Here is a 25833-nt window from a genome sequence, read left to right on the forward strand (position 1 = left end):
CTTCAGGAACAAGCAAGGTAGGAGATAGACTTAAAGAAGGCCTGACATGTTTGAGGCTAAGCCAAGTTGGGGTTCAGTCGTTTGTTTTTCTTCTCCTTTATTCCTCTCAGGTTTCTTTATACCCTTTCTAAAATTCAGAAGTCTAAGCAGGCCATGGAATGGGAGAAGCACACAGTGGCCAATGTTCCTAAACCACTGGGTGCTCTTCCCCCTTTCACTGCTGCTTCAGCATCTATCTCCCACACCTCTCCTCTCTGGCATATCTCTGCTGCCGGCCTCTCTGCAGTCTGAGGATTGTTTACAAAGATGGACTGTAGTTATGGTTGTTGACAGTTGCCATCAAGTTGGCTCCGACTCATGGCTACCTTATGTATAACAGAACAAAACACTGCCTAGTCATGTACCATCTTCATGATTGTCGTATGTCTGAGTCCATTATTGTGGTTATTGTTGAATCATATCAACATGAAAGGCACCACACAAGGAAGACCTTATGGTTAAACAACTAAGAGGTAGTCCCTCCAGGGTCAATTATTTTGTGTATGAAAATATTGACCTCTGACATCACTACTAGGAAAATTACTGTTTAATGTTGAGTATTGATCAACTAAAAATAGAATCATTTTCTTGAGTTAAAACCCTGTATTACGGTTTCATGATTTGTAATAATTTTAATTACAAAAAAGCTATAGATAGTAACTGTTTTCTGTCAGGCAAAGGTAAAATAACAAGAAAGTTTTAGAATCTGCAGTTGCCTTGCTTACAGAGTAGATAGGAAAGGGGTGGGAAAGCCAAAAAGTGGAGTATTCCCATATTTTCCACAATTTTGGATATAAAAGAGAAGCAATTTTCTTCTCTTCTAATCAGCAAAGTTTATACTTAGTAACTTATTTCTGGATCCCTAAGTCATTGGTTTATAGAGCCCTAGGTGGCATAAATGGTTAAGCACTCCACTACTAGCCAAAAGGTTGGTGGTTCAAACCCACTCAAAATTGCCTCAGAAAACAGGCCTGGCAATCTGCTTCCAAAAGGTCACAGCCTTGAAAACCTATGGAGCAGTTACACTCTGCACACGTGGAGTCACCAGGAGTCAGAATCGGCTGGATGGCAACTAGCAACAACAGCAAAAAAATTCATTTGTTTAGCCTAATAAATTTTAGCAGTTATAATAAAGCTTCTCAGCAATTCTTTCTACAAGAGTGTTTAAGTAATCCAGGTAGATAAGGGGGTGAAATGGAATGGCTTCATCTCTCAGTGATTAGGGCAAAGGCTAAGGTAGTGGCTGTAATTACCTGGCCCAGGAGAGTGTACATCCTGTAAACTTCAGGCTATGTGTCAGGGCTCAGCTAAAGCCCAGCAGTCCAAAGACCAGAGAGGTAGCTTTCCATTAAGGAAATGCTTGTAAGAAATGTCGACCAGGCTAAAGCAAAGATTTAGGAACAGAAAAAAAAAAGTTTGAACTGCAACACTGCAAAATTCCGTAAAATCAGACTTGCAGCCCTTGTTCAGCTTCTCTTTGGAGCCCAAAAACACTTCCAGTTTCTTGAGAGGCACAGGCAGTTGAATGAGTACTATATTCTCTGACAATTTCCTGAATGATTCCATTCAAGATTATGGGACAAGGCTGTACAATAAAGTTATATGTGTTTGGATATGTTATGCATGTGTGTAACTTTGTCACTTTGCTTTCCAAAACCAAAAATCCCATCTGCTACCACTTTAGCCCAATGTCCACAGGAGAGTGGAATGCATCGTTAGGGAGGCCAAGTAAAATGCTCCCTTCCTTCTTTGTCCTTCTCTCTTTCTTTCTCCCACGTTTTTGTTCACCAAGTTATAGTGACTGAAATCATTCTTGGTGAAAAATGCTGGACCACGCTGAAAATTTGTGGCTGAGAGCTGGACCCTCGTCATCACCACGCACATTGTCACTGAGACAGGGTAACCCATGGTTACTGAGCTCCGCTCAGCTGAGGGCCAGAGAGCCTCCCCTCCCCACTGCACTATAAAGAGACCCAGCCAAGGGACCCTACCAGCTTCCAGCTCTCAGCCTAGCCGAAGGTGTGGGAAGGAAACCCCTAGACATCGGGAGCAGAGCACACCAGCTGCAGAGGCAAGGCCAGCATGTCATCTACCTTCAAACTTCAGTGTCACTTCATTCTGATCTTCCTGATGGCTCCAAGAGGGGATAGTCGGTCCCTGGAGGTGAGCTACTCCTACAATGACCCATCGCATCTTCCTTGCATAAGTGTTCTGCCATGGGCAATGGGCTGGCTGCCTCTGCTGGACCTCTTTTCTCAGCCTCTGTTGGTCTTAGCTCTTTCTTCCCTGCCTGCTGGCCCCCTAGTTTCCCTGTTTCCCCTAGACTGGTCTTCCTTGCTGTCTTTGAGCATATCCCTGCCAGCCTTCCTCTGGCGCTTGCCTGCCTGCGCCCGGCAGCTGGATACCCTGGCCTGACAGAAAGGATCTAAGACCTCCCGGGCTTCTCCTGACCCGGGAGGACCTTGATCCCCTCTCTTTATTATTTTTTCTTGCAGGACAGGGAGGGTGCCGCTCCTCTGGGTCCTTTTCTTTCCCACTCCTTGAACTTTTCCGGACTGACGCGTTTTTCTTTCCAGTTGCGGGAAGCGGCTGACTACGACCCTTTCCTGCTCTTCAGCGCCAACCTGAAGCGGGAGCTGGCGGGGGAGCAGCTGTACCGCCGCGCTCTGCGTGAGTTTCCGCCGCCCGGCCTGAGTCCGCGGGCGGGAGGAAGGCGGGGAGGCTGTGACTATGCGCGGAGATTGCTGGCTCGGGACGCCACGGAGAAAGGGATGGCCAGCACCGGCCGGGGCGCAGTTCCCCGGCTAGAGATCGGTCCGCTGAGGCGCGCTAGGGGAGAGAGGGAGTGACGCGCCCGGGGCTGGGAGTCGGGGCGCGGGGTACTGTCGAGCCAGAACACAGGGCGCGCGGTGGCTGCAACCCCAAGACCCACTGGCCCCGCCGCCTTCCCCCCAGGGTGCGTGGACATGCTGAGCCTCCAGGGCCAGTTTACCTTCACCGCCAACCAGCCGCAGCTGCACTGCGCCGCCTTCTTCATTGGCGAGCCAGAGGAGTTCATCACTATCCACTACGACCTGGTCTCCATCGACTGTCAGGGCGGGGACTTCCTGAAGGTGAGGCGCGCCCGCCGCGCAGCCCCAGCCGAGGGGACACGGGAGGGTGCGATGGGCTGGGACGCTGCGCCCAACGTGGGGCTGCCGAGCGTGGGGCACGGGTGGTAACTCTTCATTAAACACCGCGTCAGTGCCCGAGTCTGAGAGGCACCCCCAGGTCGCTCCCAACCCCGAGACCCTGTCCCACACCCAGCAGGGTCAGGTGCCTTGGACGCCGCAGAGATTTAAATAACGATAGGGTTGCTATGAGTCGGAATCGACTCAATGGCAGTGGCTTTGGTTTTTGGTTTGGTCAGTGCGCTCTCAGGGACCTGGGCGCTCCCAAATAACTTGAACTCGCTATACGAAACGCTGTGGTGCAACCTAGGGTGCACGATAAATGAAAACAACAATATGAAAACACGTAACTGGAACTGGCGCTCCGAAGCCGGCCGGTCCTAGGTAGAAGCCAGCCACACCCGACTGAGATCTGCCTGCCCCTCTCCTGCTAGTTCCTCTCTCAGCCGAGCTGTTCAAGGCTCACAGTCTGTTTTCAATGCCAGGGCGGCTAGGTTTGGGAGCAGTAGAGCACTGGCTGCTGAGAGAGAAACTAATCTGAGCCAGGTGGGAGGGGATGATAAGGCCCCCAACCTCACAATATCCCCACTTGAACTTCCAGATATTCCCCTTAAGTCTCACAGGTCAGCTTAGAATGGCTGGTAGAGTTCTATTGCCCAATTAAAATAATCATGATAAAACATCCAATGTGAAATTTTTTTTTTTAACCTGTCAAACACATTAGAAGGGGAATGGTCTGGTGAAGTGATTCGTAATTGGGTTGTTAGTAATTTTGCTAATATGGGCTGGGATGGACTCATTAAACTGAGATCCTGCCCACCTGTGGTGATTTTGAGAGTAAAACCAATCCTTTGTCCAAATGTAAATGTTAACAAGGAAAACAGTCTTTAAGTGGCTTACCAGCCTTCATTGTCTTGAGTGTTGAAGCAAGTTATTGATATTTTAAAGTAATACATGATAATAGTTTAAAGTGAGGAAAATCGGTGTATATAGCCATTACCATGTCAAGTTGCTGCTTCAGTTTTTTTTCTTTTGCTATTTTTGAGGTATTTTGTGGTTTACATTTCCGGGAGTAAAGAGAGGAGTGAAAGTTAAGTCATGCTTTTGTAGAATTCTTCAGAAGGTGGGATGGCAAAAAGTGACCAGGATAAAAATGTATATAGTAAGTCCCTGAGTTCCTAATATCCACAAACACCTGACTGACTTACACTTTCATGTTATATAAATTTGCCCTCATTTTGAAACAATTGAACAACCCCTCTTCTTCATCGCAATCACCTGCGCTTGCTGCAGGTGCGGCTTTTAAATCCTTGAAAAGGCTCGGAGCCTGTTCTTGCACTGAAGTAAGTCTGAATAAGAGCCATATGCACCTGTTCTGACCTACCTACAAGTTTTACTTAAAGACACACCTAGGACCAGATCTTGTTCGTAACCCGGTAATGCCTGTATAGTAAAGTTATGTACTTTTATTTAAAGCTATATGTACTTTGAGGAGTATAAAGAAAAAATTAACATATTACTTGTGAAACAATCTTCACAGTCAAAATACATACAAGTCAGAAGCAAGCAGGCGGGGAGTGTAGGTGTCAGTTCCTCACTTATGACTGAACGTCCATTGCTGGATAACTTTTTCCCCTCTTTCAACACACCCATGATATCAGCAGCTGATAGAAATGATTGCTTGTTTTTCTTGTTGTTGTTGGAAGGTATTTGATGGTTGGATTCTCAAGGGGGAGAAGTTCCCCAGTTCCCAGGATCATCCTCTCCCCATGACTGAGCGGTACATAGATTACTGTGAGAATGGTCTTAGCCGAAGGAGCGTCAGATCCTCCCAGAACGTGGCCATGATCTTCTTTCGAGTCCAGGAACCAGGAAATGGATTCACATTAACCATAAAGACTGATCCTAACCTCTTCCGTAAGTGGGCCCCTGTCTTCTCAGTCGAAAAGCAAGACTTTGAGGGTCAAGCCTGCTTAGTATCATTGCATAGACTTAAGAAATTTGAGCTGAAGAATGATTTAAATGGGAATTCTTTTGTAATTAGAAATGACCTAAAAGATATTTTTCTATTCATTATCATGAAAATCAAATCCCAGTTTTTAATTTATTCCCAGGCTAAGTTGTGTGCTACACATTACAGCAGCTAAAATTCTGTTTTTTCCCCCAACGTCTTGTTCTGATCTCCTAAGGTACTATAATGCGTTCAGTGACCAACTGATCCCTCCAAGTCATTACATTTATGCAGGCTAAGCTGAGGGATAAGAGGGATAAGACAGGAACTAGCAGTGCTAGGGCTATTTAGGCAAAAGCTGAAAGGCTGTCTGTCTGGGATATGGTACACAGACTTCATTCCCTGGACACAGGGTTGGACCAGAGATTGCCCCGATTCTGAGCCTACCACTCTAATTACCCTGTAAAACTGAACAGCCTAGTGGGAATTGACTCGACGGCACAGGTTTTTTTAGGTTAGGCCTAACCGCATTTTTTAATCAAAATGAGTTTGTTTGTCTGCTTGTTTTCTTCTCATCAAGACAAAATTCTTTAAAAAATAAAAAGCTAAAACGTTCATCCTAGGTTGTATATAATGTTAACATTAACAATATTATGTGGTTGAAGAATGGAGCCTAATTTGCCCAAGAATAACGGACTGACTAATCTTCAGATTTTTATTTAAAAAAAAAATTTTTTTTTTGAAAGAAGCCTCCCAGAAAAGGCTATTTCAGAGCCCTGGAGCAAAATAATCCTAGAGGAAAAAATGAATTGTTTCTTTTATATTTTGTTTGGCTTAAATTCAGAAAGCTTCTATAATCATTTAGAAATTTTAGTTCTTCTTGAAATTAAGTGTAATTAAAAATATAGAAAGGCAGCAAGAGGCAGTTCTGACCTGTTCTGATCAATCAGAAAACCTATGTCCCCATAACTGGCAAAAAAAAAAAAAAAGTACAAATTCTGCAGCTTCTAGTTTCATAGCTGGAAGAATCATACTCTAAACCTAAGTTGGAGGCATAAAACAAAAAATTTCAGAAATTCCTGGGAATACATTAAATATTAAAACTTTACCTTTTAGTCAACTTATCATTTAATACCTAGCAACTATTTTTCTGTCAGACATAAGCCTGCTGTCTCTCTAATCTTCCTCAGCCTAACCTGTGACTGTTTTATTATTCATGTATTATATTAAAGACTAACATTATGGCTCTTGATCTGATGCATGAAGGCTTCAGACAGACAGCTTTTGAGTTCTGGCTTCACCTTGAGGCCTCAGTTCTTTCAGACCCCCCAGCTTGGGCCAGAACCCTACTTATGGAAGTACTCCTAGAACTACTTCCAGATAGTATTGTTTGTTTGGGTATTGATTTCTGTTTTGTCATTGTTATAAACAAGGTAACCCCCTGAGATTAGAAGCCCCTTTGTCAGTTCAAGCCTCCTGACAATGTCCACGTCATTGATGATTTTTATTCCCCAACTCTTTGTCTCCAGATTGCCTTTGTGATATATACTGTCTTCCTGGGCACAGGTCCTAGGCCATAATGAAGAGCCTAGAAAAAAGATAGAATGAGTTTCTATAAATAAAAACCCAGCATATGAAGTAATACAAATGTGGTATGTTTTTGTTTTTTGTTTTCCCCTACAAAGCCTGCAATGTCATCTCCCAGACCCCAAATGGAAGGTTTACCCTGGTAGTCCCACATCAGCATCGCAACTGCAGCTTCTCCATAATTTATCCCGTGGCAATAAAAATATCTGATCTCACCCTGGGACATTTAAATGGTCTTCAGTTAAAGGTGAGTTACCTATTTGCTTCTGAATCATTTCCTAAGACCCCGGCTCTATCAGAGCAAATTTGATCATACACAATGAACCGGGACATCAGCAGGTTGGATCAGTTGTGTTCATCAATCATCCCACCTCTGACTGGCTATTAAATCTCCCATACTTGCCTTCCCTGCTCTTAATCAACCTCCCTGCCTCTTCTATTTCAGTTATGGTGCACGTCACATACTCAGGTGCCCCATCTGACTCTCTGAATATTTTCTTGTGATGTAAAATGTTTTCAACTGGTAAAGTTGTGGTATATAATTACAATTGAATTCTCTTGTGCCTGCCTCTTTTACAAAAATTCTCTCCTAGCGGAACCTAGGATGAGTCATCTACACAGCTGTTTTTCTGATTATTGGAATTTTCTTTTGACATGAAGGAAGTATCTCTCTCATTGAACTGTGCTATGAAGGAATGCTTAGTGTAGCATAAAGTGCGGAACTGGATTTTTATATTGCAGAATACAGTAAACTTTTCAGAACTATTTTTACATTCCATTTAATTCAATACATTTTGTATCAAAAATATTAACCGAGGATCCCTATCAACTTGTCCTCCCATGACTTTAAAGTTAACACTGGGCCTAACCACATTTCCTTGCACTGTTAGCTTCTTCCCTCTAAGTCGTCCTCATTTCCTTTTGCTTTTTCATAAGCCTAGGTTAAGAAAGCCCAGGCACTTGTTAACATCAAAGACAGTTATGGCTCCTACTCAGACAGAATTCAGTGAAAAACAAATAAATTGGAGCAGGACTGAGAAAAGGAATATATCCATTTTCTTTAAAGCCCTGAATTCGTGGGCAGGTGTCTGCCTTTTTAGTTGGGCCTTAATGGAAGAATAACCCTTTGGTAAGGACAAGGTGTAAACAGGTGTCTTCAGTACAGCTGTATAAGTGTGAAAGCAGATTGGGAGAGCAGCGTTTTAAGTTATTCTTCGCTATAGCAAGTAACCTTGGTATTTTTCCTTTTATGAATTTAGCATCTATGGTGTTCTAGTATTCCTTTACAAAATATTTTTGAGTGCTTACCATGTGCAAGGAGCCCTGGTAGCATAGTGGTTAACAGCGAGCTCAGCTGCTAACCAGAAGATCGGCAGTTCAAATCCACCAGCCTCTCCTTGGAAACTCCATGGGGCAGTTCTACTCTGTCCTATAGGGTCGCTATGAGTTGGAACCGACTCGACAGCACCTAACAACAACAACCATATGCAAGGCACTATTCTAGAGGCTGGAAATTATCAATAAACGAAACAAGTCCTACTCACAGGGAACCTACATTCTAGAGGGAGAAGACAGCAAAATGATACAGTATTTCAAGTAGCAATAAGTGCTATACAGAACCTGAGGCAGAGTGGTGTGATAGACATTGATTAGGGACCAGGGAGTAGAGGGAGAGATGGGGAGCTACTTGAGATGTTTCCGAGAAGGAGGCATTTCAAGTGAGATCTGAGCAATAGGCAAGAAGGACCCAGAAGCCATGGGAAGAGCAGGAAACAAAGGGGACAGTAGTGCAGAGGCTCAGACACAGCAATGGGCTTGCTGTGTTCCAGAAGCGGAGAGAAGGAAGAGGTAGAGGGGGAGTGGTATGAGATAGTAACACCAGGGAGATGGACGGGGCCAGGTCATGGAGACCCTGCAGACCATATTAAAGAGTTTGAGTTTATCCTAAGAGCAGTGGGAAGCCACTGAAGGTTTAGGCAGGTAGGCAACATGGTCTCATTTACACTATAATATCATTCTGGCTCCCACCTGGTAAATGGGCCATAGGACAAGAGTGGTCAAGGAGTCCACTTAGGAGGCCAATGTCATAGTCTAGCCAAGAGATGATAGCGGCATATTCCAGGGAGGTAGAACCTCAACAAAAAAATCCAGAGGATTGCTGTTGAAGAACTGAACCTCCGAGAGACCCCAACACAACTTTTGCCTTGTGTTTAAGAACAGCTGAGAGGTTTGGGAAGCAGAGAGAAAAGTCACTGTATGCCAAGGATTAGGTGCCTCCAACTTCTTTGTTTTGTTCTCCTCATTTTAGCTTCCACTTCTTCCCAATTTCCTTATTTCCCATTTTTCTCTGCCAAGTCTGTTTCCTTCCCTTCACTGCCAGCCAAAATTTGGAACCTATGGAGTCAAGTAGAAAGTTTAGTCTTAAGAGATATTCCCCCTGAACATCATCTACTCAAGGGAAAGATGATTAAGCTTTGTTTTTTTTTCCTTCACCCCTAAATAACTTATTAAGCTCTCCATACAAGGACATGAAGTCCTGTACACAGTGGGGCTAATTAAACTTCTGTTTATTCATTTGATGAAATTACACGGAAAGCACGTGAGCATAGACTCCAGCACATGGCAGACCCTTTAATTTAAAAATATGCAGTCCTACCTGCCTCCCTTCATTGGCCAAACAGTTGCTATTACATTATTTTCTAACTTGTTGTTTCGTTCCAATTGCATTTCAGTGTTCTAAATGTTTGAATGTGTGTGTTTGTGTATGCATGTGTGTGCATGCATGTGTGTGCTTAAAGTTCTCTAACTTAGATTTTGGTTCCTGCATGTCAGGGACTATCTGGTTAACTTCTGAGCACCTTGCCACCCTCCACTGGATCTCTTAATGAGTATGCCTCAGTGGAGAAGGGGATTCCAGGCAGGACTGGCTATGCAATTTGTGGGGCAAAGCACAAAATGAAAGCACAAGGCGCCTTAGTTAAAAAATTAAGAATCTCAAGACAGTGACAGGAGAGCATCAAACCAAGCACGGGGCCTTTCTAAGCCTGGGCACGGGCACAGGTGCTGCAGCCACACACCCATGAGGCCAGCTCTGATCACAAAAGATGGGAGGCCCAAAGTGCAACATTTGAGACTGAAAGCGGTTGCTTTGTTTGTGTGGGAAAATGACGCACAAGGAATTGCTATGGATGGATGAGACAATGTGGAAAGATGAAGAGAAGCAGAAAAAGGTGGGTACAGTGGGTCACCAAGTCTTAGAATCGATTCTTCCTTTGAGTAGCTTGAAATAAATTTGTTTTAGTTGACAAAGAGATCATGGAAATTCTGGCTCACTTAGGCCCCAAATTAGGAATCTCTCTTTAATATTTCTATAACTGATCTAAGTTCTTACCAGTAGAAATATTGTGTCCTAATAGCGTAAAACGTCCTTCATAAAGAAAAGAGGTGAGTTGAAGAAAAAACTGATGTGAAAGTCTTATTTAGAAAATGCAGATATTTGACTTCCTTTAACCCTGGCTATCTACATTAAGGAATTCAAATAATTCCGTACATATGGCCAAATGATTTGGCAAGCAAAGCATTTTCCAGTTCCATTTTCATATGCCTGCTATGGAGTTTACAGACGCCTGTTCCATCATCCCAGTTTTCAAACTTAAAAAAAGAAAACGTGCAGACACATTTAAAAAAATGATTACTCAATCGATCTAGGAAAGCAATTCTTATGAGTTTTTTTTTTTCCTTTTAAATGTCTTTTAGTTTCTGGGATCCTGGATGAGAAATTAAATGGCACTGGCAGGGTGCCTGGCGCTGACTGAGTAAATTCTCTAAGCCGGCCGTTGGCCGGATGATTTGACTTTCATAACTCGTCTAAATGTCTTTTTCTGCTGCTTTGTTCTTTTAGAAATCCTCAGCAGGCTGTGGCGGGGTAGGAGACTTCGTGGAGCTGCTGGGAGGAGCTGGATTGGACCCTTCCAAGATGATGCCTCTGGCTGACCTCTGCTACCCCTTTCATGGCCCTGGTGAGGTGTTTCTTTATTTCTGTGCCTATCAAAATTACTTCCTTAAATTGAACATCCTAAATTTTTTATAGATTGAAAAGCAAGTTTCACCAGAAAAACTTCAATTTGTACCTTGAGCCAGTGTAAGGGTTTTACATTTGCACCTATATCCTACTGTGCATAGCATAGAATCCATTCCCCAAATATCTGACACTGGGAGAGGAACGTATGAGTCATAAAGATGTGTATTCAAGGTTGGCCCTAAGTAAAACTATGAAAACGACAAAGCTTTCCTATTCTGTGTCCTTCCACCCTCTTGGGGATCCCTGCTTTTATCCTCTAGAAATTAAATATTTTGTCTGACGACTGTAAAGCTTATGTAGCTGTATCAATTAGCAGTAGCATAATAATGAAGTAATATCTAAATAAGTTTTCCGTAAATATGCATACATACACATATACATGTATAAAAATATTTTTATATACAGTAGAGATGTGAACTTTATTAGAAATTCTCAGAACTGCTGAAATCTCCCCTGCAATTTCTAGCAGCTTAACCAGCCTTTCAAAGGCTGCTACAACTTAGAGGTAAATTCTGAAGTCTGAAAGTGGTCACTGACTGATGATAAAAGACTTGTTTAGAGCACTGCATGCCAAACAGAACCACATCTTTGTCACGGGCCAGGGAAAGCGCTCTGTTGGATTGTGTTCAGGTGGGGTGAGGGCGAGTGGGAATTACCGACCACTGACCCACTGGTGATCAAACTGATTAATGAAGTCCAAGGTGGGAGGGCAAAGATTCCATGAAACATTTCTATAAAGGTCAGTTCCCATATCTTCACTTCAAATGCAGGAATGTTAGACTATTTTCAAAGAGACAAAAATAAAGCAGAAGAGGAAAAACAACAATCTCTAATCTCATAGTTAACTCTTACTTCTTGCCATAGCCCTTTCTCTCCTGTCACCACAGATCATGAACAAGCTAGAAAATCAAGCTACAGATCAGAAAGTGTACACCACACATAGTCCTTTCGGTCAGCTGTTCCCTGTTTTAAATAATACCAGATTTGCCCACCATTATTTATGTTGTCTCTTTGAGTCAATGCTGGGAACTTAATAAATGAAACACCCTCTGAAATAGGATTAATATACACTGGTAAGCACTGAGGCGTGATAAGTACTCCTCCTTCCCATATACCTGTGTAAAGTTCAGATGAGTTAAGTCCTCAGCTGCTAACTGAAAGGTTGGTGGTTCGAGTTCACCCAGAGGTACCTCAGAAGAAAGGCCTGGCAATCTACTTCTAAAAAGTCAGCCATTGAAAACCCTATGGAGCCCAGTTCTATTCTGACACACATGGGGTCCCCATGAGTTAGAATTGACTCAATGGCAACTGGTTTTTTTTTACTGGTTGGGCTCAAGGCAAACTTTCCTATCAAGGTAAAAAACCTACTCTGCTGAAACTAGAAAATTATGCTAATTTACATTTGAGCCATGGCTTAAACTGTCAGCGCAGGTGGTTTCTCTCGCCTTTTGCATGTACTCTCTGAGGTGCACTCTCTGAGGCACTGAGTTCTTTCCATGGTGGTAGCTGGAGAGCACCTTTAAGGAGATGCATTTCAGCTGGGTAAAAAGGTGAACAGTACTAAAGACCACTCATGCCTTAAAATTTAGATAATTGAAGCCAGAGTAATTTTTCTGCTTGGATTATATGGCTCGAATTAGGTAAAGTTGTGAGACTGAGGCCAACAAACCACTTTGGGCTAAAATTACCTAGATAATTGAAGGCAGAACAATTTTAAGGCTTGAATTATATGACCCATTGCTTCATTTTAAACTTCACCATGTTTTTGATAAGCCCTTCCTAAACTGTTCAGACAATGAAGAACTATTAGGAACCCTGCCCTTTAAATTGGATTTTCTTAGGAAGCTTGTCAAAATACTTTGAAATAATATGCACATTAAGTAAAGGAAATAGGGCATGTTAAATAGATTAAAGTTCAGAGTAACATCAGAAAAAGAATGACCTTCCGAATCATTTAAAGAAAAATACATTTGGACCTCCGGGTATAGGTTTGACCCGAACTCCCTGGTGCTCGTAGTAAAATAATGATCACAGGGTTTATAGTTCTAATATCCCCAAATTGACTTTTACTTCAGCGACTCTGGCCAGATTACTTCATTTAAACCCAGGTATATGTTTGTGAGGTACTTGTTATACAATGGCAGTGCTAGTGTTTCTCAGATCTTAGGCCTTATAAAGACAATGTGGGGGAAAAAAAAGACTGAGAAAAATTAAAATAGAAGAAAGGAATATTGTAGGGCAGGTAAGGTTTGCCTCAGGAACCAACTTGAGGCCAGAGATATAGAATGAAAGTAATTTTTAATCAAAATAAAATAAATGTCAATATATAACCGCTCAGGTACATCTGCACTAGTAGATATATATGAGTTGTCAGGTTCTTATTCAGATAATGAGTAAGACTGGATTAAGATAAGTAAGGAGGTAAGAAGCCATGCCATTTAAGAAGTATAGGGGAAAAAAATGAGAGAAAAAGTACAGGCGGACAATAGAACAAGAACTAGTATATTCAGTCTATACTAAAACCATGCAAAAGATGTTTTCTGTTTATATGTGTAACAGAGTTATTACCTAGGCTCAGAAAACAATAAACAAAACAGCATTTTTGTTTGTTTGTTTTACCTGCAAAAATGTCCAGCAGATATTCCATCCTGTAGCCCTTGCCCACTAAATGCCAGTTGCACCCCCAGATATTATAATCCAAAACTAGCCCTATGGATTTCCAACCTGTCCCTACAGGGCAGTACTGTCCCCTGAGAACCCTCAACTAGAACAAAGGTACGGGATTGGCAGACTGCTGCCTTCATCTGTCTTTACCTACAAAGTCTTGCAGGTAGAAAAACAAGGCAAAGCCCAGGAGGTACCTTCTCCCCTGTTCCAGCCAGTTTTATTTAGGTGACAGTATTCTTGGACATGAGGGAGAAAGGCTGATTCCAATTTCACTATTCGAAATCAATTATCTATTATACTAAAAATGGGAGACCCAAGGTGGTGCAAACAGTTAATGTGCTCAGCTGCTAACTGAAAGGTTGGAGTTTCAAGTCTACCCAGAGGTACCTCAGAAGAAAGGCCTGGTGATCTGCTTCTGAAAAGTCAGCCACTGAAAACCCTATGGAGCATAGTTCTACTCTGACATATGTGGAGCTGCCAGGAATCGGAATCAACTTGATGGTAATTGGTTCAACTACCATGGTTTGAGTACACGGGAATAAGATACGCTCCCTTGCTTTCATCGTGCTTAAATTATGCTGGTCAACAGAAATGGTTTGGCTGTGTGGTTTCTAACCTTCTGGGAAACTTTTTTTTTTTCCTGTCAATTATAGCCCAAGTGAAAATTGGCTGTGACAACACCGTGGTACGCATGGTCTCTAGTGGAAAACACATAAACCGCGTGACGTTTGAGTATCGTCTGCTACAACCATATGAACTGGAAAACCCAAATGGGAACAGTATCAGGGAGTTCTGTTTATCTCATCTTTGAATAATCAACCGATGCTGCTGGTTACATGGCGATTGCATATGATTTTGATGACCAGCTTATTACAAGCTCATACCAGTCAGTATTCCCAGCATACCACATCCACATGACTGTGTTAATTTTTGTACCTTGCTTCTATTTCATTTGTAATATATAAATGATCATGTGGCAGAAAAGAAGCACCCATTTGGTAGAAAACACTAAGAATAGAAATATTTAGAATTCTTTCGTGTGCTACAAGCCTGAACAGTAAGACAAAGACAAAGCAATGTGCAATATATTGTATCTCAAGGGAAAAATACCACACTGGAAGAAAAATAGTGGCCCTCATATAAATTTTATACAGAAAAAAATCAGTCTTGTGTGTGCTAAAGTAGTAGCATTTGTTTTCTGTTTATTGTTCTAGATAATAGTTGTGTCTATTATTGATTTCTAACAAGTTGTTTTAACAAAATTTGTAGCATGGAGAAAATTCTCATTCACAAACACAAACATAAATAAATGTACTCAGAACGTTGACCCCTTGACATTGTGTTTTGTTTCCCTTCCTGAGTAGTTTTCACCCTTGTTGTCATCAGATAATAATGTTGTCATGTGGTGCAGAACCGAATGCTGGACTAAGCCATTTTGCACTTCTTAGAGCTAGGAGAACTCTCGATTGAACTAGAATTACTTAGAACAGATGGTAGAATTGCAGTGTTTGTGCAAGCAACACTAACTGATTGGTCCTGGCAGGGTACAGGGATCAGCTTTCCATGACCTTCTGAGAAAACCCAGAATGCATGTCTTGAACACAGTCTATGTACTTTACAACAAGGACCTTACCACTCTCAGGGTCACAACTTTGATGAAATCTGGGTACTTCTCCGGTATTGGAGGCAGTTTGCTGTTGACTATTGTCTTTCCTGAGCCTTGTTCGTGTTTGAGACTAAGCATATAGAATGCAAAAGAAACTTTGCAGCAAAAAAATGAAGCTCTGAGCAACAAAGGAAATACTCCTAAGTGAGCTCCTTACTTAGGATTAATGATGGAAGCAGCAAACTATGCCATCATTAATGACCGGATCAGAATTCCCAAAACATATTTCATATAAAGTCATGTTATAATGGACTGTATTGGAATCTCATATCCTTGGCTTGTTATCAAAATCTGAAAACTGTGCAAAGAGAAAAATATTCATTGAAAGTGCTGAAAATACCCAGAATTTAGCACAAGTTTTGGCTCAATAGGTACTTTGGAATAAGCAAATATTTTAGCAAATGAGTAAATAAATGCCTGGGTGGGTAGGTGGATGGATGGGATGACTATGTAATTTCTGACTAGTTATATAAGAGATTAGCTTCCTCAGTTTATAGAAACTAAATTCACAATCCCTCTAAAACAAGGTGGATTGACTCAGTGGCTACAATGATGGGCTTAAGCACAGCAACGATCGAGAGGATGGCTCAGAAGCAGGCAAAGTTTTGTTCTGTTGTGCATAGCGTCACTATGAGTCAAAACCAAATCAATGGCATGTAATAACTACCTAAGAATTAATGCAGTCACTTATATCACCACTAGAAGTGACTGGCTCTTAACCCTTGTAGTTCCCTTATGCTGAAAACAGTTCATGGTAAGGAGGTAAGGATTTTACCATGGAAATTAAGACAACCTATTTTTTTTTTTTTTCCATTCCTAAGGGACATTTTGCCAGCTACTTAGTTTCTCTGCACTTATTTATACCTGAGACAGGTGGAACTGTGGTCTCTATGAGTTTCCTTCCAGCTCTGGCATTCTATGGTCACTCACTTAAGATGTACTTAACTTCAAAGCTTGTTATTATACCATAGTTTACATTTTTTGGAAAGACGGCCACTGCAGTGAACCCCACTAGAGGTCCTTGATTTATTCTTCGTTCCAAAAGGATGTGACAGATTTCTGGAAACAAAATGGCAGATAAAATCTCTGGGAAGAATTACAAGATTGTTTTCACTGGCACCTCCATTGAGCAAATAAAAGGTTATATGAAACATTGGCCAAATTTGACTTTTTAAGAAAGATGTTTGTTGTTGTTAGGTGCCATCGAGTGAGTTCCAACTCATAGCAACCCTGTGTACAACAGAATGAAACACTGTCTGGTCCTGTGCCATCCTCGCAATTGTTGATATGTTTGAACCATTTTGTTGCAACCACTTATCAATCCATCTCATTGAGGGTCTTCCTCTTTTTCTCTGACCCTCTACCAAGCATGATGTCCTTCTCTAGAGACTGGTCCCTCCTGATGATATGTCCGAAGTACTTAAGACAAAGCCTCACCGTTCTTGCTTCTAACGAGTATTCTAGCTGTACTTCTTCCAAGACAGATTTGTTTGTTCTTCTGGCAGTCTGTGGTATACTCGATACTCTTCACCAACACCATAATTCAAATGCATCAGTTCTTTGGTCTTCCTTACTTGCCAGCTTTCGCACGCATATGAGGCAATTAAAAATACCCTGGTTTGGGTCAGGTGCACCTTAGTCCTCAGAGTGACAGTTAACACTTTAAAGAGTTCTTTTGCAGCAGATTTGCCCAACGCAATATGTCATTTGATTTTTTTTTTTTTTTTACTGTACTATAGATGATACTTCGTTTGATTTCTTGACCACTGCTTCCATAACCATAATAGTTAAAATCATAGATTCTGGAGCCTAACCTGTTTGAACCTCAGTACTGCCACTTACTTGAGCAAGTCACTTAAAAGTCTCCACTGCTCAGTTGTTGTCTAGACTAAAATGGTTAAGTATTTATATAGAAAGCCCAGAACTATGTCTTGTACATAAGTGTTAGTAGTAGTAGTGGTTTTTATTATTGTTGTTATCTCTTACTTTTAAGAAATATGCCACCACAGGTCCCCTTATTCTTTTTTTTGTTTTTGTTGAGAACACACCAAAACATACACCAATTCAACAGTTTCTACATGTATAATTCAGTGACATTGATTACATTCTTCGCGTCGTACAACCTTCTCACCCTTCTGAGTTGTTCCTCCTTCATTAACATGAACTCACTGCCCCCTTAGGTTCCTATCTAATCTTTCAAGTTGCTGTTGTCAATTTGATCCCATACAGAAAAATCTTAAAAGAGGGCAATGCTTTTCTTAAAAAGCTAGAAATGGAAATACCATGTAATGCAGCAATCTCACTCCTAGGAATATATCTTAGAGAACTAAGAGCCATCACACAAGTAGACATGCACACATCCGTGTGCACTGCAGCATTGTTCGCAATAGTCAAAAGATGGAAACAATCTAAGTGCCCATGAACAGGCACATGCATAAACAAACTATGGTGCATACACACAATGAAATACTTGCAGCGATAAACAATGATGAATCTGCAAAACATCTCACAACATGCATGAATCTGGAAGCCATCATGCTGAGTGAAATAAGTCAATCACAAAAGGACAAATATTGTATGAGACTGCTATTATAAAAACCCAAGAAAAGGTTTACACACAGAAAAAAAAAAAACCTTTGATGGTTATGAGAGAGCGGAGGGGTGGGGAAGGGAAATCACTAACTAGATAGTAGACAGTTAACTTTGGTGAAGGGAAAGACAATGCACAATACAGGCGAAGTCAGCACAACTTGACCAAGGCAAAGCCATAGACGCTTCCTAGAAACATTCAAACATCTTGAGGAACCAAGTTCCTGGAGTTGAGGGCTGGGGGACCATGGTCTAGGAGACATCTAGGTCAATTGGCATAACATAGTTCATAAAGGAAATGTTCTACATTCTGCTTTGGTGAGTAACATCTGGGGTTTTAAAAGCTTGCAAGTGGCCATCTAAGATACGTCCATCAGTCCCATCATGTCTGGAGCAAAGGAGAATGAAGAAAGCCAAAGATACACGGAAAATATTAGTCCAAAGGGTTAGTGCACCACATGAACCACAGCCTCCACCAGCCTGAGCCCAGAAGAATTAGATGATGCCTGCCTACCACCACCAACCACTCTGACAGGGCCTGCAATACAGGGTCCTGGACAGAGTGGTAGAAAAATGTAGAACAAAATTCAAATTCACAAAAAAAAGAAAGAAAGACAGACCAGACTTATTGGTCTGACAGACTGGAGGAACATCCTAGACTATGGCCCCTGGATACCCTGCTAACTCAGAACTGATGCCACTCCCAAAGTCCACCTTTCAGCCAAAGATTAGACATGCCTATAAAATAAACAATAACACTTGTGAGGAACATGTTTCTTAGTTCACTCAAGTATATGAGACCAAATGGGCAACATCTGCCCAAATGCAAAGACAAGAAGGCAGGAAGGGACAAGAAAACTGGACAAAGTGGACACAGAGGACCTAGGATGGAAAGGGAAAGGGGGAGAGTGTTGACCTATTGCTGTATTGAAACCAATGTCACAAAACAATTTGTGTATACATTTTTGAATGAGAACCTAATTTTCACTGTAAACTCTTACCTAAAACACAATAAAATAAAATAATAATAATAAAAAAAGCACAATGCTCAAGGCAGAAATTCTTTACTAGTTAAGCTAAACTATTGTTCAGTTTTAAGAAGACTTGGGGGAATATTTTTGGTTTAAGGTTTGAAGATTATCTCAGGACAAAAGTTTCAGGGTTTCATCCAGCCTCTATGGGACCAGAAATTCTGGATTCCTTGAGAATTTGAAATTCTGTTCTGCATTTTCCCCCTTTTTGATCAGGATTCTGTTATAGAATCTTTGATCAAAAAATTCAGTAATGGTAGGAGGGCACCATTCATTTCTTCTGGTCTCATGGCAAAGGAGGTAGTTGTTCATGGAGGCAATTAGCCAGAAGTTCCATATCCTCCTATTCCTGACTCTCCTTCTTCCTCTGTTGTTCCAGGTGAATAGAGAACAATTGTGCTTTGGATGGCTGCTTGCAAGCTTTTAAGACCCCAGGCACAATGCAACAAACTAGGAAGGAGAATAGAAGCGCTAAACACGTTATTAGTCTAATTGACTGGGATGTTCCATGAAATTATGACCCTAAACCTCCAAACCAAGGAGCCAGATCCCATGAGGTGTTTGGTTGTACATAAGCAGCCTCAGCAGCTGCTCTTCGGTGTGTATCATTGTAAGTATACCTGCACACAACTTTTGCCAGTTCAACTTTTTACAGGTGTACAACTTATTGATAGCAATTAAAATAATTGGCTGTGAAACCCTATCCTTAATCAATGTGATTTTTCCATCACTGTTAACCACCCTTTTCTTCCTCCCTCCTGCCCCTGGTAAGCACTAATAAACATTGGTTCCCATACATTTGCCTTTTCTTCTCTGTGTATATAAGTGAGGTCATACAATATTTGCTCTTTTGTGATTAACTTATTTCACTCAGCATAATGTCTTCGAGTTCCATCCATATTGTAGCATGTATTAAGACTACACTTCTAGAACACCAAAGACATATGGTAAAGAAGAGCCCAGGAGACAGAAAGGGCCACATAAACCAGAGGCTCCATCAGCCTGAGACCAGAAGAACTAGATGGTGCCTGACTACCACTGATCACTGCCCTGACAGAGAACGCAACAGAGAATCCCTGTTGGAGCAGAACAGTGGGATGCAGATCTCAAATTCTCATACAAAGCCAGGCTTAATGGTCTGACTGAGACTAGAGGGACCCTGGAGGTCATGGTCCCCGGACCCTTTGTTAGCCCAAGATTTGAACCATTCCCAAAGCCAACTCTCCTGACAGGGATTGGACTGGACTATAAGATAATGATACTGGTGAGGAGTGAGCTTCTTGGCTCAAGAAGATGCATGAGACTATGTGGGCAACTCCTGTCTGGAGGTAAGATGAGAAGGCAGAGCCGGACAGGAACTGGTTGAATGGGGAATACAGGGTGGAGAGGAGGAATGTGCTATCTCATTAGGCGAGCAGCTAGGAGTACATAGCAAACTGTGTATAACTTTTTGTATGAGAGACTGACCTGATTTGTAAACTTTGACTTAAAGCACACACACACACACAAAAAGGCTTCATTTCTTCTACTGGCTGAGTAGTATTCCATTGTATGTATGTATCACATTTTGTTTATCCATTCATCTACTAATGGGTATTTAGGTTACTTTCACCTTTTGGCTATTGTGAATAGTGCTGCAATGAACAATGGTGTACAAGTATCTGTTTGAGTCTCTGCTTTCAGGTCTTTTAGGTATATATCTACGAGTGGAATTGCTGGGTCATATCACATGGTAGTTCTATTAGGAGCCCTGGTGGTGCAGTGGTTAAGCAGTCACCTACTAAACAAAAAGTCAGTGGTTCGAACCCACCAGTCGCTCCATGGGAGAAAGCCGTGGCAGTCTGCTTCTGTAATGATCACACCTAGCGCTTTTTCACAATGAGTTTGCTGCCAGAACACAGGTGTTGGTGAAAACTATTGCAAAGTCTAAGCCAAAATGGGAAAGGAAAAGGCCCATATCAACCTTGTCGTCACTGGACACATAGATTCGGCCAAGTCCACCACTACTGGTCACCTAATCTACAAATGCAATGGGATTGATAAAATAACCCTTGAGAAATTTGAGAAGGAAGCTGCTGAGATGGGAAAATGCTCCTTCAAGTTGCCTGGGTCTTGGATAAACTGAAAGCTGAATGTGAGCAAGGTATCACCATCGATATCTCCCTGTGGAAATTTGAGAACCCCAAGTATTATGTGACCATCATTGACGCCCCAGGGCACAGAAACTTTATCAAAAACAAGATTACAGGAATATCACAGGCCGACTGTGTTGTCTTGATTGTTGCTGCTGTTGGTGAATGTGAAGCTGGTATCTTCAAGAATTGGCAGACCTGTGAGCATGCTCTTCTGGCTCACACAATGGGTGGGAAACAACTAATTGTTGGTGTTAACAAAATGGATTCCACTGAGCCAACCTACAGCCAGAAGAGATATGAAAAAATTGTTAAGGAAGTCAGCACCTACATTAAGAAAATTGGCTACAGCCCAGACACAGTAGCATTTGTGCCAATTTCTGGGTAACAGCATGCTGGAGCCAAGTGCTAACATGCCTTGATTCAAGGGATGGAAATTCACCCAAAAGGATTGCAATGCCAGTGAAACCACGCTGCTGAAGCTCTGGATTGCATCCTACCACCAACTTATCCAAATGAGAAACCCCTGCGTCTGCCTCTCCAGGATGTCTACAAAATTGGTGGTATTGGCACTGTCCCTGTGGGCAGAGTGGAGACTAGTGTTCTCAAGCCAGGCATGGTGGTCACCTTCGCTCCAGTCAATGTCACCACTGAAGTAAAGTCTGTTCATGGCACCATGAAGCTTTGAGTGAAGCTCTACCTGGGGACAATGTAGGCTTCAATATCAAGAATGTCTCTGTTAAAGATGTTCACTATGGCAATGAGTCTAATGACAGCAAAAATGACCCACCAGCAGCTGGCTTCACTGCTCAGGTGATCATGCTGAACCACCCAGGCCAAATCGGTGCTGGCTATGCACCTGTGCTGGATTGTTACACAGCTCGCATTTCTTGCAAGTTTGCTGAGCTCAAAGAGAAGTTTGATCACTGTTCTGGTAAGAAGCTAGAAGATGGCCCCAAATTCTTGAAGTCTAGTGATGCTGCCATCATTGACGTGGTTCCTGGCAAGCCCATGTAGGCTGAGCACTCCTGTGACTGTTCTCTGGGTCATTTTGCTATTCGCAATGAGTTGCTGTGGGTGTCATCAAGGCAGTGGACAAAAAGGCTGCTGGAGCAGGCAAGGTCACCAAATTTGCTCAGAAAGCTCGGAAGGCTAAATGAATGTTACCCACAACACCTGCCATTTAAATTTAATAGTAAAAGAGTGGTTAATGGTAACAATGCATGGTAAAACCTCCAGAAGGAAAGGAATGTTTTGTTGACTATTTCTTTTTTGTGTGTGGCAGTATTAAATTATTAGCTTTTAAAATCAGTACTTTTAAAATGGAAACAACTTGACCAAAAATCTGTCACAGAATTTTGAGACTCATTAAAACACAGTTTAATGAGAATAAAAAAAGATTATGCCTAGGAAATCCTGTGGGGCAGTTCTAGTCTGTCCTATAGGGTTGCTGTGAGCTGGGATTGACTTGACAGCAACAGCTTATGGTAGTTCTTTTTTTAGTTTTTTTTTTTTTGAGGCAGCACCATACTGTTTTCCACAATGGCTGTAACATTTTGCACTCCCAGCAGCAAGGGATAAGGGTTCCGATTTCCCCCACGTCCTCAATAACATTTTTATTTTCTGTTTTTCTGTTTACCTTAGCCGTCCTAGTGAAAGGGAAATGGTATCTCATTGTGGTTTTTATTTGCATCTCTCTGATGGCTATTGAAGTTGAGCATCTTTTCATGTGTTTGATGGACATTTGAATGCCCTCTTTGGTGAAATGTCTATTCAAGGCCTTTGCCTATTTTATGACTGGGTTATTTTTCTTTCTGTTAAGTTGTCAAAGTTTTATATATATTTTGGTTAGTAGATTCCTGTCGAATATATGGTTTCCAAAGACATTCTTCTAGTCAGCATCTTTTCACTTTTTGGTAAAGTCTTTTGATGAACAAATTTTTTAATTTTTATGAGGTCTCATTTATTCAAATTCTTTTATCTCCCCAACTCTTAGTTCACCTTAGCTGTTGCCCAAACCTCTTACCCCTAAACCAAAACCAGAACCATTGCTGTCGATAGCTCCCGACTCATGGCAACCCTGTGTGCTGCAGAATAGAACTCTTCTGTAGGGATCTCTTGGCTATAATCTTTACAGGAGCATATCCTTAAGCCTTTTTTCTGTGGCACCACTGTGGGCTGAGGGTGGCTCAAACCTCCAACTTTTTGGTTAGTAGATGAGTGTATACCATTTGTGCCATCCAAGGACCTACTCCCACCCCTGTTATTGTGTACCATAGAGTTGATTCCAACTCATAGCGACCTTATAGGACAGAGTAGAACTGCTCCACGGGGTATCCTAGGCTATAATCCTTACAGAAGCAGATCTCTAGGTCTTTTCTCCTGCGGAGCTGCTGATGGGTTCAAACTGCTGACCTTTTGGTTAACAGCCAAGCACATTTCCTAAATACCAGTTGGGTGACTGGGGCTCTACTGATGATAACTGAATCCTCAAATTCCTCCTGCCTCCGTGACTGAAATTCTGAGCATTTTTGCTCTTAGTTTTTATGTCAGTGTACCCATACTATCCTCTGGAAGCTTTTCTACCTCCTATAAGCCTGCCTCTTTTGCCACTGTCATCTGTGGAATACCTTCATCTGCCTATGACATTGGACTTTTTCCCAGTACCTAAAGTGGCATGTCTTCCTTGCCCCCAACCCCTTCCTCATACTGTCACCTCATTCTAGTGGGTAGGGAAGAAACGCTATATGCTCATCAAAATCCATTTCTTTTACCTTCTGGGTATACTGCTAGACTACATCTTCCAGCCTCCCTTACAGTTAGGTTTGGTCATGTGACTGAATTCCAACTAAATGTGGATAGAAGTGATGCCTGCCCTTGGTAGAGAGTTTTCTCTCATGTGGCCCTCCAAACCTTCTCTCTCTTCTATCTACTGGCTAAATGCAGAGGTCCAAATGGAGGATTCCAAAGCCATATAGGAAGACAGAGCCATAGGATGCAAGGAGCTTAAATTGCTGAATGACTACATGGAAGCCTGCTTGTTAATCAGGATTACCCACAGTGGAGTTTGTGAGAGTGAGAAATAAGCTTTTATTTTGTTAAGCCACTGATATTTTTGTTGTTGTTGTTATAGCAGCAAGTGTTACTTATCATACCTCATACCGTGGGCCTGTCTAAATCAAAATCTTAGCTATTCCCTAATTGTCCTGTCTTATATTGCTGTAACTATCCAGGCAGGCCTAACCTGACTGTTTTCCAAAGTGAAATACCTGAAATTCACAAGTTTGATCTCATGAGCACCAACCTTTAACTGATATAACTATATCCAATTTATCCATATCCTTTAAATAATTTTAGAACAGTGATTTCTAGACTCCTTTAAAAATCTGACAGAAACGATAGCTCACCTTCCAGAAAAAAAAAAAAAAAAGCTCATATACACAAAAATACCTCCACAATTTCTGAGAGTTCACAGGTCTCTGAAGTCTATCCAAGGGCCTCAAGAATAAGATACCCAACTCTAGGAATAAATGATGTAAAAGTCAGTATCACACCAGTCTTCTCAAACTGAGTTGCCCTCTCTTCAGTATTAGTTAAAAACATTCATTCATTAGGTTGGCTGCAAAATAGGCCCATCAATGCAACTTAATGTTTCTGCTTGTCTATTTATTTGATTTTGCCTCTTACTAGATGAGTTTTTCTTTGCTCGTTACGAAGTTTTTCCCCAGGGAGGAAATACATTTGTCACAGTACAAGTTTTCTATGACAAAGAGTCTTCCAGATCTCTCCCAACTTCAAACTTTCCTTTCTTGGGATTTTAATAGCTGCAAAGTACAACCTTCATGAAAGAAAAATAAGAGTTTGATGAGTAAGATTTTTCTGTGTTTATGTGCTCAACTACACCCAACAGAGAGTTGTGGAAATGAGCTCCTATTATAAGATAATCACACAAAATTATATCTGAATACACTCTTCTCTGTGCAGTGGGGTATTTCAGAAGAGAGAAACCCCTTTGTGTGTTCAAATAAGCAGGTTGAATGGCCTCAGTTGTAATTGGTCATTTGCAATGATTGCCATCCATTTTTTCTCTTTGCATTGAAAAGTTTTTTCTTCATGTGTTAATACAACTATACAAAGAGGGAAGAAGCAAAGAGGCAAAAGAGGAAATAAGGGTGAGAGAAAGAAGGCTTGATTAGAGGGTTTGTAAACATACTGAAGAAACCCTGGTGGCGTGGTGGTTAAGTGCTATGGCTGCTAACCAAAGGGTCGGCAGTTCAAATCTGCCAGGCACTCCTTGGAAACTCTATGCGGCAGAGTCGCTATGAGTTGGAATCGACTAACTGGCACACAACAACGACAACAACAAACATACTGAAAGTCAAGGTCTCCAAATTGGCCTCTGGGCTTTGGTCTGGGTATACCCTAGTGACAGTGTACTTGATGCCTCTGCAGCTGCAAAATTGAAAACTAGAAGTGTTTCGTGCTTCAAGAAAAAGGACAATGTCAACACTAGGACATGAAGTTGATGAGCCGGATAGAACCCTGATCTTTGTAAGCAGAAGGGTTATCAGGTATTGGAATGGGCTTCCTAATTAAAAAATGGACCTCTCTTGCTAATCTACCACCCCACCTCAGACGTTTCTAAAATACAAGACATTGCGTCCAGTGCTATTAATGGCTCAGATGTGAGCAAGTCTGCCAAATGCACAAAGTTAGCAGCTACCTATGTAATGCAATTTGAGGGACAGCAAAAGACCCACTTGACTGAAAATACCACCCACCACTGAAATTCCTGCACTTATAACCCTTTTTCTTCTACTCTTTAAAGTGTATTTTTAATTAAGCAAGTAATTCATGAGTACCTGCTTGTTTTAAAGGATTTAAACCATACAGAGGTAACCAGGTAATGAACTTACAAGT

General features: G+C 41.7%; 1 protein-coding gene and 1 pseudogene across 1 annotated transcript; both read left to right on the plus strand.

Annotated features, from left to right (window-relative positions):
• The first annotated feature begins 790 nt into the window (after positions 1-790).
• On the plus strand, positions 791-14831 carry CRHBP (corticotropin releasing hormone binding protein). The gene is made up of 7 exons (XM_003407965.4): positions 791-2202; positions 2616-2709; positions 2995-3152; positions 4916-5126; positions 6846-6994; positions 10649-10766; positions 14149-14831. Exons 1-7 carry the CDS (start codon positions 2122-2124, stop codon positions 14304-14306), a joined length of 969 nt encoding a protein of 322 aa, XP_003408013.2. The 5' UTR covers positions 791-2121; the 3' UTR covers positions 14307-14831.
• Positions 14832-20717: 5886 nt separating this feature from the next.
• On the plus strand, positions 20718-22073 carry LOC100663876 (elongation factor 1-alpha 1-like; annotated as a pseudogene).
• The last annotated feature ends 3760 nt before the right edge of the window (positions 22074-25833 follow it).

The sequence above is a fragment of the Loxodonta africana genome, chromosome 2 (genome assembly GCF_030014295.1).
Source record: "Loxodonta africana isolate mLoxAfr1 chromosome 2, mLoxAfr1.hap2, whole genome shotgun sequence".
Lineage (NCBI taxonomy): Eukaryota > Metazoa > Chordata > Mammalia > Proboscidea > Elephantidae > Loxodonta > Loxodonta africana.